The following is a 14,008-nucleotide window of genomic DNA, read 5'->3' as shown; positions in this document are numbered from 1 at the left end:
CTCCCCTAAGTCCCTCGTTGCAGTGAGCCTGTTGCCAGCAGGACTCACTGAAAATAAAAAACCTAATAAAACTTTTACTCTAAGCAGCTCTTTAGGAGAGCCACCTAGATTGCACCCTTCTCGGCCGGGCACAAAAACCTAACTAAGGCTTGGAGGAGGGTCATAGGGGGAGGAGCCAGTGCACACCACCTGATCCTAAAGCTTTTACTTTTGTGCCCTGTCTCCTGCGGAGCCGCTATTCCCCATGGTCCTGACGGAGTCCCCAGCATCCACTTAGGACGTCAGAGAAATTCATTTTAGTGGCCCACTGACCAGAGGGGGGATCAGCCTGACGCGTTGTCTAAGCACTGCATCCACAGCGGATACCAAATACGTACAGGACCTCTGTTTGTGAGCCCACATGTTATGACCATTGAAGGGGATATAATCATTTTATGCAACATTTATTCTGTATCTTTTGATGTTTTAACAGACTATATGCATTGTATTAACATCATTATATACATGTTTTGTATACACTTACTTTTTGCTTGAGTTGACCAGCTGTCACCCAGCTAAAGTATATTTTATTAATAAATGTTTTGCTTTTTAGATCACCATGTGATACATTTGTCCATTCAAAACCATTAATTGATCTAAGCACTGTTTTTTTCTGGTTTATATTGGTTGTTTTGAGGAGTGTGACTATCTCCTATACAGCTGCTGAGAAAACTAGCCCTGGTAGCGCCCGTTTAGGTATTTCTTAGTTGATTTATCCTTCCTTGCTGACCACCCCACCTCCCCGCCGCATAAACCTAACCTTCCTAACCCCGCAGGCTAACCCTAACCCTCCCTGGTAGTGCCTAACCCTAACTAACACTTCCTCGTAGTAGCCTACGACTGGCCATATACCTATAGATTGTCCAATCTGGCTGATTAGAACAAAAACCTGGTAATGTATAGGATCAAATGACAATTGATCATTTGCTCTGAAATGTGGGAAAACTGACAAAAATGGTTGTTCAGACGAATTGGTTAAATAAAAAGGATTTAACCAATTTGTCTGACCATTTTTGTCTGCTTTTCAGTGTTTGGGAGAAAGTGGTCAATTGTTATTTGATACGTTACCAGATTTTCGTTCCAATCAGGTGTATGGGCAGCTTTACCCTAACCCCCTTCCCCAACCTAACCCTCTCCCTGCAGCCTAAATTTACCACCACCAGGTCCCCCTCCCTGCAGCCTAACCCAAAGCAGCCCTGGCATGCATACATACATACATACATATATACATACATACATACATACATTTGAGATGCCAGCAGTTGGGATCCTGGCACTGGCATTGCAATCGACGTTGGATTTCCAGCGTCTGTATACAGAGCAGTGTCGGGATTAAGGCATCGGTATTCTGACTGCCGGTATCCCGTATGCCTGGATCCTGATCAGATCCTGTATTAAAATTGTATTTCTATTTTCCTCTTAAAATATTTAAAAATGTTGTTTACATATACTGTACTTTGCCATATTTAGGGAAACACTGGTTGCTGATAGTGTAAGGTAATATATGTCCACCTGACACTGGCCACACCCACACAGCACTGGTCACAGCTCCTCTGCTTCTCGTAACAGGATTTTGGTCATTTTCAGCCCCATGGCCGTGGTGCTCTCATTCCAGCCCTAGAAAACAGTAGATTTCATCACAACAGGTCCTGTGGAAACAGTAGACTCTAAGATGCACCTAGTCTAGAGCATGTGGAATTTTAAACAGTTGTCACCTTGATTTTATTCACCTTGAATTTTCAGAATGTATTGTATTCTGAGCATTACTACAAACTGAAACAATTTGTCTTGAAAGTCAGTGCTACTACCTGTCAAACATGATGGGACAGGAATCTGAATATTCTAGTATCTTGACTTGATTGCATTTAAATATACCAGGGCTGTATACCTTTCTCTGTGCATTGTCTGATGAAACTAACATTAGGATGTTCACCACTAACCAGCCACTTCCCATAACAAATACACAGTCATTACTTTACTCATAAAATGCTAAAATATTCTCTACAAACATCACCTTCCAGAGCCATCCTTCCAACCACATTCACAGTAACAGGGAATTCTGGATGCAGTTTTCAGATGGATCAAATCACTAGGACTATCAGGGTCCAGTCTGCTCTGTTTTATGACCATACTAGGGGGCATATTTAACAACGAGTGATATTCTTGCTATCACTCATCACTAATCTTAAATGGTGCTCCAACCAATCAGCTCCTGCCATTTCTCAAACACAGGACAATTAGGAGCTGACTGGTTAGAGCACCATTTAAGATTAGTAATGAGTGATAACAAGAATATCACTGTACCCCTTATATACTGAACACACATAAGTAATCTTTCATGTTTGTTGATATTGGCTTTTGTTTAATATTGGACAAAACTGCGTTACTAATGGGATTTGTGCTACGTATATTGGTACAATCAATTCATATGGCAGAAAGCATGTTAGAGCATGCTTCATTTGTATCCAGTAAAGCATTTTATATTGTTTTAAATAGACAATGTACTATAAAATTAGCATTGGTATAAATAGTAATAGTTATAAACTGGTTATACTACATACATTCAAAAATAATGAGGTCATAAATAGTGCGATTTGGAACCTATTCTCACATCATCTCAACTAGAATGAATATGGATATAGAACCAAATAATTATATTTAGAATCAGGTGTCAGTTGATATCTGTACAAAAAAAAGTGTTAATGTTGTTGAGACTGCTCCATTGGGATGAAATATCACGTGTTAAGAGTATGTTATTGTATTAAAATTTTCCACAATTAATCCAAAATGGAAACTTTGACATAGAGAGTTTTGTAAAGCATAATACGGTATATGAGCATAAAGTAACTGCAGTTTTGTAAAAGGCAAGAGCCACACATTTAGAGGTATATTCAATTAGGGTGGAAAGCTGCCGTCTGTCGAAAAAAGACGGCAGTTTTCGACTTTTTAAGGTCGAATCGTGATTCGACCTATTCAGTCCCACCTGTTTATTTACGACTAGCCTGGGAATTCGACTTGTTGAATAGTACGTGAATCGGCAGTATAGCTGCCGATTCACGTACTTTTGAGTGAAACGGGGCCAAATTCGACAGGATTTGGCCCCGTTTCCGACCATCTCAGTCCGACATAAAAAAATGTCAGACTGAGATGTGGGACCCAGAGGAGGAGAGGGGGGGAGCCGCAAGGAGACTGGGGACAGACGCAGGGCATACAGGGGAGAGAAGCGCTACAGCACAGCGCTGCAGCAGAATGTCTCACAGCCGCGCTGCTCATGGCAGCATCCACACGGCTCCAGCAAGTGAGGTCACACTTGCTGGAGCCGGGTGGATACTGCCGTGAGGTCGGGCGGCTGTGAGACATCCTTCTGCAGCGCTACTGTAACACTGCTCTCCTCCATCTGCCCGCGCCCCCCCCCCCCCTTCCCCCCTCCTCCTCTGGGTCCCTCATCTCAATTCGACTTTTTAAAAGTCGAATTGAGATGAGATTGAATAGGGGTTGTCAGACCCATTCCGACAAATGTATGTCGGACTGGATCCGACCCTAATTGAATATACCCCTTATTGTAATAACTGATTATCTGGCAAAGAGGGTTAGCTTTCTGAAATAGGGGCAGATGTACTAAGCTGTGAAGAGAGATAAAGTACCAACCAATCGGCTCCTAACTGCCCTTTTTAAAATACAGGGGTCTATGTACTAAGCCTTGGAGAGAGATAAAGTGCACCAATATGAAGTACCACCAATTAGCTCCTGTCATTTTTTAAACACAGCCTGTAACATGGCAATTACATGGCTTATAGACCCCATAGTTTGTAACATGACGGGAGCTGATTGGTTGGTACTTTATCTCTCTTCACTTTATCACTCTCCAAAGCTTAGTACATCTCCCCAATAAGGCGAAAACCACATAGTCCTGTGGTTCCCAAACTTTTTTGAATCACGGCACCTTAGAGTATCAGAATTGTTTTTCATGGTACTCGTAGGCCAAAAGTTTCATCATAAGAAATTTAGAAAGACACATTAAATTAAGTAAACTGTGTTTATAGGTCATCCTTAGATTTAATTGTGTGGTGAGGAACAAGATTCGCTTCTGTTTGTCCACATATTTTATGATTGGACTCCACCAGCACTGGTTATTCCTATTACATTGACCATAAATAATTTCAGTTGGTCCTGGACCACCAACCCAGGGTACCCCAGCAAGTGCCCTGAGGCACCCAGTTTGAGAATCACTGCCATAGTCGTATCATTGCATACTCTCCACAAGAGAACACTGCACGTCATTCTCTGGGAATGTGTTGGTCGTAAACACAGAATCGGCAGCCGACAAACTTCAATGGATGTAAATCTGCATATGGTTGTCTCTGAGTGTATCCCACTGTGGGGAGGGGACTCCATCATTAATTGCCGGACTTGCCTTTTCTGACCAGCACAGTGGATTCTAATATGAGATGAAAATAGTATCAGTAATGTACCAGAACATTATACTTTGCAAATAGTAGTATACCGAATATTGCCAACCCCTAATGTGTTTCATCTCCTAGCTAGAGACATTTTCAGAGATATGTGAAACCCAAAACAATGAGTTCCTCTTGCTAACAGGACAGAAATACCCAAAGTTCAATAAACATTGTCATATTACTCCTGTGATACAATTACTGTAATATGTTCTATCCAATATTATCAGTCAGATCTTCTGCAGCACCCTGGTCTGGCCCTATAACCTGAGGACTCTTGTGTTTATAGGGGTGTATTCCGACAAGCACTATTCAATGAACGGCCAAATCCAACTGTCTGAGTTGGCCGTTCCTGGTGCCCCATCCCTGCTGCTGCTGTCAGCAGCTCCCTGTGTGTGAGATCACAGGGAGCTGCTGGAGGGAGCCACGTAGCCAGTGCCGACCGGGGAGCAATGTGCTGCTGCTGTCAGCAGCTCCCTGTGTGTGAGATCACAGGGAGCTGCTGGAGGGAGCCGTGTATAGCCCAGTGCCGGCCGGGGAGCGATGTGCTGCTGCTGTCAGCAGCTCCCCGTGTGTGAGATCACAGGGAGCTGCTGGAGGGAGCCACGTAGCCAGTGCCGACCGGGGAGCGATGTGCTGCTGCTGTCAGCAGCTCCCTGTGTGTGAGATCACAGGGAGCTGCTGGAGGGAGCCGTGTAGCCCAGTGCCGGCCGGGGAGCGATGTGCTGCTGCTGTCAGCAGCTCCCCATGTGTGAGATCACAGGGAGCTGCTGGAGGGAGCCACGTAGCCAGTGCCGACCGGGGAGCGATGTGCTGCTGCTGTCAGCAGCTCCCTGTGTGTGAGATCACAGGGAGCTGCTGGAGGGAGCCGTGTAGCCCAGTGCCGACCGGGGAGCGATGTGCAGCTGCTGTCAGCAGCTCCCTGTGTGTGAGATCACAGGGAGCTGCTGGAGGGAGCCGTGTAGCCCAGTGCCGGCCGGGGAGCGATGTGCTGCTGCTGTCAACAGATCCCCGTGTGTGAGATCACAGGGAGCTGCTGGAGGGAGCCACGTAGCCCAGTGCCAGCCGGGGAGCGATGTGCTGCTGCTGTCAACAGATCCCCGTGTGTGAGATCACAGGAAGCTGCTGGAGGGAGCCACGTAGCCAGTGCCGACCGCGGAGCGCTGCCGGGAGAGAGGAGCCTGCTGGTCGGGAGGATGCCAGTCATAGTCCCCTGCCCACCGATAAGCATTCTCTCTCTCCCTCCCTCACCCCGCACCCCCGTCTCATCTCCTCAATCTGACTTTTTTTAAAGTCGAATTGAGATTGTTGGAAACGGGACCAAAACCTGTCGGATTTGGCCGCCTTTCCGACAAAAGCACGTGGATCCGCGGCTATTCTGCCGAGCCACATGTTTTCCAACAAGTCGTGAATTCCCAACTTGTCTGAAATAAAACGCCCTTATTGAATAGACCCCATCTGACCTAAATCAGTCGGAAGCTGAAGTCTTTCCGACAAGATGGCAGCTTCCGACTCTTATTGGATACACCATTTAGTATGGGATTACGTGGCATCTGTATAATGATATGGCTTTTGGAATTATTTTGTCTTAAAGCATTTGTACAGACTAATAGGCCCTACACACTGGCCGACATTACTGCACGATATGAACGATCTCGTTCATTAATGAGCGTGATCCCGTTCATATCGTGCAGTGTGGAGGCTCCAGCGATGAACGATGCACGGCCCTGCGCTCATTCATCGCTAGTCCCCCGTCGGCTGTACATGCAGGCCAATATGGACGATCTCGTCAATGCAGCCGAGTGACGGGGGGAGTGAAGAAACTTCACTCCCCCCGTCACTGCCCCTCCGCCGCCGGGTCGCCCGTCGGACGTATCCGCCGTCGGGCAGTTCGGCGGCGGATCGGCCAATGTGTAGGGCCCTTAAGAGTTGCACACAAATCCGTCTTACAGCTGGATCCTGCAAGTTTTCAAATTGCATATGCTCCGTAGCAAAGTGCACACAACTCTGAGCAACTGCTGATGACTCAGTGTCATACGCATCTCTACTTGTAGTTTAGTAGGTGCAACAAGGTGGTAATGAGGCCTTTTGCAAGTAGGATACTTGTTTACATGCATGTGTAGATGGAATTGTGGGCTAATGTATACAGTCAGATCTCTTACACCAACGATAAGGGATGCAGCAAATACTATATGCACTGTTAGTGATGATGAATAGGGGTAGACACATCCAAATCTGAATACAGGGTAAGATGCACATCTATTTCCAAGCACACACATACAGCCTCTTCTGCAGCCATGCTGAATCAGCCACTTTAATCATCTTGTACTTTAGATATTTCTTAGTACTGTGTGAGACTATGGGGGTCATTCCAAGTTGATCGCTCACTAGTAGTTTTTAGCAGCCGTGCAAACGCATTGTCGGCACCCACCGGGGAGTGTATTTTCGCTTTGCAGAAGTGCGAACGCCTGTGCAGCAGAGCGCCTGCAAAAACATTTTGTGCAAAACAAGAGTAGCCCTGAATTTACTCTTCGTGTGCAATGATTCTAACGTTGGAGGGTTGGCTTTTGAAGTCACACACCCGCCCAGCGTTCGCCCAGTCACGCCTGCGTTTTCCCTGGCACGCCTGCGTTTTTCTAAGCACTCGATGAAAACGGTCAGTTACCACCCAGAAACGCCCCTTTCCTGTCAATCTTATTGCGGCCGCCAGTGCGAATGAAAACATTGCTAGAACCTGTGCAAAACCACAAAGGCCTTTGTACCTGTACGTCGCGCGTGCGCAATGCGGTGCATGCGCAGAAATGCCGATTTTTAGCCTGATCGCTGCGCTGCGAACAACGGCAGCTAACGGTCAACTTGGAATGACCCCCTATATGAGAAGAGACGTGGTGGAGATACAAGTCTCCCACTTAGCCCCAGAGAGACCTGCAATATAATGCTGTCCCAGCAACTCTGCACAACTACCTGCAAGCATCATACACTCACTGGCTGGCGAGCTGTAGAAAAACCCATTACGCAAAAGTTTCAATCCATGACAACCAGTTTGTATACAACAGTGAATACAGCTGCACCTGTTATACTTCAGTAAACCAACACCACTGGTTAAGTAACTGGGCTGTTCATAGTTTGAGTCATCTGCAGGTGTGTGTCTATAATATAACTCTGCAACAGCAACATCTGCACATACATCTGTCCCAACATAAAGGGTGTCCTCCTTGGATCTCAGCAGTCTCCTAGGGGAGAGGCAGCCTCTTTTTGAATACAAGATGGGCGATGTCCAACCTCTCAATCTGGATAGAACAGTTTCACATAAGCCATTTTATATTCGAAGATGCTGCCTCTTATCTGGGAGCCCTGCGCCTCAAATGTCAATTCTTAAGGTCTGAGTTTGTGGGTTTTCTCACACGTTCTGGTAAATTTGAACTGACATTTGTTCCACTAAATGTTTTAAAATAAGTTTCCGTTTTATCAGTCTTTATGTAAATAATTTGCTTCACAGCAAAACAGATTCTAAAATTTATATTTGGTGTTGTCACCCTGTGGTATTGTGCTGCTATTTTCTTTTTTCTGTAGCTTCCTCCCCTTTGTTATTGAGAATACAACACTTCTTCTGGACACTACGTCTGATCAGTTGCCTTTGAAATTATAGGTTAAAGGGTACAGTAAAACCAGTTGAGACTTAAGCGTTTTCTCTAACACTAGAATACCCAAAATCTATTTGGATATTCCTGCAGTTTCCATCTTGATGTTGTAGCCACTCTTATTTTGCTTAAACTAAAGTTAAAGGTCATAATTGTTGGATCAGTTGGATGGACATTTCTCTGAAGGAAATGGGAAACTGTAATGTGTTCATTTGCTCCTCAAAGTCTGAAGACATAGGGGGTGATTCAGACCTGATCGTAGATGTGCTAAATTTAGAACATCTATGATCAGTCACACTGACATCCGGGGGGGAAAGGGGGGCGGACGATGCTTTTGTACTTCAGGAGTAGCTCTCAGCTAGCACAGCTCCTGCACGCTGGCAGGGAGCTACTCGTTGCTGCCCGGGTCTCAGCAGCTGCATGTGACATCAGACAGCTACCGTGCCCCCCCCCCCATGGTCTGGGCACACCTGCGTTGCCCGGAACATGCCCCCTAAATGGCGCCTAAACGCCGCCGGCTTGCCCCCTCCTGCCCAGCAACCGCCAATCAGGCAGAGGCGATCACAGGGCTACAACAGCCGTCAGCTATCTGCCATGCGGCAGTGCACTGTGGTGCCGGCACATGCGCAGTTCAGACCTGATCGCTGCTGTGCGAAAATGCACAGCACCGATCAGGTCTGAATCAGCCCCATAAAGGATTTGATTTATGATTTAAAGCAAAGAAAAAAATTAGTAACTTTGCACCTGGGCAAACCATTTTGAGATATATATATATATATTATTATTATTATTATTATTATTATTATTATTATTATTTTATTTATTTATTTTTGCATGCAGGGTAAATACTGGCTGCTTTTGCATGTACAGTAGCCCACAAATGCTTTATTTGTACATTGCAATTTAGATTTCAGTTTGGACACGCCCCTCTCACATCTAAATCTTTATGCACATGTTACATGTGCCCCACCTGCAGTACAACATCATTTTACCAAGGTGTAAAGCCACACCTGTTTTTGCTTTGCTCCAACTCAGAATCAGCCCAATAGTATGTCCTTCTTTTGCAATTTGAAAAGTTGTCATGTAATGTATTATTTGTTTTAATAGGTATAAACTATATTTCTAATGTTCACGATGTAATTACAAGTATAATACGTGTAATATGCATTTATGATGTAATTGCTCTTATATACAAAATGTGTGTTAATACTTCATTTCTCTTTAGGATCAAGACAAGACAAAACCACTTTCAACATTGGCCAACCTCGCCATTACAATCACTGACATTCAAGACATGGATCCAATCTTTGTCAACTTACCATATAGCACTAACATATATGAAAATTCCCCTCCGGTAAGACAGTATTATTATTACTATTTTTATTATTATTATTATTATTATTATTATTATACTCATTATTTATCATCAGACGTTGTTGTGAAAAGCTAAAGAAACAAGGTGAAAGTGGGAAAAATACTGTAGACAAAAGTATTTGGCTACACCTGTTAATTATTTAATTCAGGTGTTTCAATCAGACCCGTTACCACAGGTGTATAAATTCAAGCACCTAGCCATGCAATCTCCATTCACAAACATTTGTGATACAAATGGGTCGTTCTGAAGAGCTCAGTGACTTCAAGTGTGGTACTGTGATAGGATGCCACCTTTGCACTAAGACGTTTCGTGAAATTTCATACCTTTTGGATATTCCACAGTCAACTGTAAGTGATATTATTAGAAAGTGGAAGCATTTAGGAACAGCAGCAACTCAGCCATAATACGGAAGACATAAAAGTCTCCAACGCTCTGCTGATTCCATAGCTGAAGAATTCCGAACTTCCACTGGCATTAATGTAAGCATAAAAACTGTGCTGCTGGAGCTAGATGGAATGGGTTTCCATGGCCAAGCAGCTGAATGCAATCCTCACATCACCAAGTCCAATGCCAAGTGTCGGATGGAGTGGTGTAAAGCACACCAACACTGGACTGTGGAGCAGTGGAAACGTGTTCTGTAAAGTGACAAATTACACTTCTCTGTTTGGCAGTCAGATGGGCTAGTCTGGATTTGGCCGATGCTGGTAGAACGTTCCCTGCCTGACTGCATTGTGCCAATTGTGAAATTTGGTTGAGGAGGGATAATTTTATGGAGCTGTTTTTCAGGGTTTGGGCTAGGCACTGTTATCTCCAGTGAAGAGCACTCTTAATGCTTCAGCATACCAAGACATTTTGGACAATGCTATGCTTTCAACTTTCTGGCAACAGTTTGGGAAAGGCTCTTTTCTATTCCAACATGATGGTGCCCCAGTACACAAAGCAAGGACTATAAAAAGATGTTTTGATGAGTTTGGTGTGGAAGAACTTGACTGGTCCACACAGAGCCCTAACCTCAACCCCATCGAGCACCTTTGGGATGAACTAGAATGGAGATTGCGAATGCCTGACATCATAAATGCTCTACAGCAGTGGTTCCCAAACTGTGTGCCGTGGCTCCCTGGGGTACCTCGGGACACTTGAAGGGGGTGCCTTGGATTGGTGGTCCAGGACCAATTCAAATTATTTATGGTCAATATAATAGGCAAAACTAGTGCTAGTAGCTGTCAGTCATAAAATATGGGGATAAACAGAAGCAAATCTTGTCCCTCACCACACAATTGAGCCTAAGGATGACATATAAACACAATCTACGTAATTTAATATTTCTTTCAAAATTTCTCAATAAGACATTTTTGGCCTGGGGGTGCCGTGAAAAAAATTCTGATACTCTAGGGCGCAGTGATTGAAAAAAGTTTGAAAACCACTGCTCTACAGAATGAATGGACACAAATTCCCACAGTAACACTCCAAATTCTTGTGGAAAGCCATCCAAGAAGAGTGGAAGCTGTTATAGCTACAAAAGGGGGAGCAACTCCATATAAAAGTACATGTAATAAAAAATACAATGTCATCACAGAGTACCTGTTGGTGTAAAGGTCGGACATCGGAATACTTTTGTCCATATAGTGTACATCATAATAGTCTACTTACGTATTTTAAATGAAGCTGCACCAAGTAAATAATCTATTACCAATTCTGATGACCAGAAGGCCAAGTCTTTGCAAATGTATTATAGAGAATATATTTGAGAGCCTTAAAAGTAATGCACCTTATAACGGATTATATGGCAAAATGTGGCCTGTGGATTTATATATATATATATATATATATATATATATATATATATATTACTCTATGACTGGGGCTTAGTTAATTTTTTTTCTGCTCTTGATAGAATTTATTCTTGAGGACCACATCTGCAACCCATTTTGTATAGATTTCTATACTTCCTATTAAGGTACCTATTTATCATTTAAATATTTGCACGATGTTCCCCGCAAAGAGACATTTTTGAGTACTACCAGCAACTATTTAGTATCCCCAAATGTATTATGTAGGGATATTTCCGATATCTGCTGGGATCCTTCCATTTCAGATGGCATCCACAACTCCTGGAGGTTTCTATTGGGGCTGCAAAGTTGCTGCATTTACCAAACATGGCCCTGATAGGAGAACTCCATCTCCAGATGGCGTACTGTGTAGTAGCCTATGGACTACAAATTGGCAATATTTTTCAGAGAGACCCTCCCGCTCTCTTCCCTTCGGGACCCATTGATACATGCGACTGCCACCAGCGGCACCTGTGCATTGCCTGCTGGGGACCCGAACCCAGTAGAAGTATGATAGCATTATGCTACCACCCTACTTCCAGCTCTTCTCCAGGATGGGCTCTTATTGGGGCCCATCTCCTGCTATGAGCATTTTATTACATTTACATAACAAAATATAAATTTTCACATTGTGAATGTGGGCAAAACATATTTATCACATCCGCTTTAAAATGCAGATTGATATATATATATGCTTATTGTAATGCACAAATTAAGTATATTATTGCTAAAAATTAATAGGCAATTGTGAGTTGTGCAGAATATTATTAAAACATGTTCATTTGGAGTAGACCATCTTGGCCATGGCCGTAACTAGGCGGGGGGGGGGGGGGAGGGTTGGGGGGATAGGCGCCGGGCACTGGATTTGAAGGGATACAGGTACAAGCTTTCCCACCTCCCCACCCTCAACACTGCCGCATCCTTTCCTCTCCCAGTCTCCAGCACACATACAGCAGCTATCTCTGTGTGCCTTGCTCCCAGCGTCGCTGCTGCAGCCTGTGTGGCTCAGTCTCTCCCAGGCTGGGGAAACCTTGGGAAAGTTTTGCAGTGTCCCAGCCAGTCAGCGGTCTGGGACTTCTATACCAAGCTGTGCATAGCCCCACCCCCACGGTTCTCCTCAAATCACATGCCAGGACAGTTGCTGTGAGTGTACACAGAGACACAGACACCTGGAGGCAGCAGGCGCTGAGTTGAAGCACTGACCACACACCCTGATCCTTTGAGGATCATCAGAGCAGCAGCCCACTGCCCTCACACTGACCCCAGGGTGGCCATCACTGTGCATGGGATCTCATAGCCACTACAGTGAGTGAGAGCATCTATAGTGAGCCGTTCCATAGGGATTGCATGTATAGGAAATAAATAAATATATATATATATATATACATACACAGTATATATATATATATATATATATATATAACTCGTAAGTAAATCTAGAAGAAATACATCTTTGCAGAGCACCTTTAGAGAGTGCATCTATTGGGAGCATATATATTTGGAAAGCATCTATAGGGGTTACAACTATAGGGAGCGAATCTATATTGAATATGTCCCAGAGTAAATAGATCTGTGTTTGCTGGGGGGGTGCCACATTACTGCCTTGCCCCGGGTGACAAGAATCCTAGATTCTTCCCTGTCTTGGCTTTCTGTTTTATATCATAAATCTGGACTCCGGATTCTGGAGTGAGAATGGTTAAGTTAAGGCCTGGAATTTACAGTAGCAGAGACTTATACAGTAGTTCAGCTATAAATTTACCCAATATTTCCATTTAATTGCATTCTGTTTGCATCTTTTGTTGGCTAAAAGTGAAAAATTGTTTTATTAAAGTATAGCTGTGTGGAAATTAGGTTTTATCACAAATAGTTTAAGCATATGTTTAAAACATACTGCAGAGCCGGCCATAGGCATAAGCAAACTAGGCAATTGCCTAGGGCATTTGATACGCCTAGGGGCATCAGCAGCTTCTGCTGATTAAAATGATATGCGGCATGCCTATATTCTGTGTGTAACATTTCATATGCAGATACAGCCACAGTCTCACACAGTATTTAGGCATGCTGCATATCATTTTAATCAGCAGAAGCTGCTTGTGCATCCTAGCCACATAGCAATGCAAATAAGATGCATTTTCATAAAAAAAAGGTGCCCAACATTAGCATTAAGGCAAGATTTATGAGGACACATCTGTATCCAAGCAGAGGCAGAGGTCACAGTGTTAGTGGCAGTGTGAGTGCTGTGTGTGAGTGGGTTGGTTGTGCAGTAGTGTTGTACAGAATATGTGTAAGGAGCATTATGTGTGTAATGTAAAAATGCATTAATAATGTGCAACATATGTGTAAGGGGCACTATGTGTGTCATTATGTGTATAAGGGCATTAATAATGTGCGGTATATGTGTAACAGGGTACTACTGTATGTGTGTCATTATGCGTATAGGGGCACTAATAATGTGCAGCATATGTGTAAGGGACATTATGTGTAAAAGGACATTAATAAAGGTTGTCATAATGCGTAAGGTGCATTATCTTTATAAGGACATTAATATTGTGTCTTATATGTGTAAGGGGCATTACTCTGTGACATTATGTGTATAAGGTGCTCTACTATGTGGCGTTGCGTATATAAAGGGCACTACTGTGTCATCTAATGTGGATAAAGAACAATAGG

The 14,008-nt window shown here is 43.8% G+C and overlaps 1 protein-coding gene across 4 annotated transcripts in view; it reads left to right on the top strand.

The window, feature by feature from the left end:
- The window catches only part of CDH23 (cadherin related 23), a 1,868,204-nt gene that overhangs the window by 761,731 nt on the left and 1,092,465 nt on the right, over window positions 1–14,008 (top strand). For all 4 annotated transcript variants that reach the window (XM_063958779.1, XM_063958778.1, XM_063958784.1 and 1 more), the window contains exon 8: window positions 9,360–9,488. In XM_063958779.1, the coding sequence (XP_063814849.1) occupies window positions 9,360–9,488 (129 nt within the window). The remainder of the gene's footprint in view (window positions 1–9,359; window positions 9,489–14,008) is intronic.

The sequence above is a fragment of the Pseudophryne corroboree genome, chromosome 3 (assembly GCF_028390025.1).
Source record: "Pseudophryne corroboree isolate aPseCor3 chromosome 3, aPseCor3.hap2, whole genome shotgun sequence".
In the NCBI taxonomy this organism is placed as follows: Eukaryota; Metazoa; Chordata; class Amphibia; order Anura; family Myobatrachidae; genus Pseudophryne; species Pseudophryne corroboree.
Note: the sequence above shows the minus strand (reverse complement) of the source record. Positions and strands in the feature narration are given on the sequence as shown.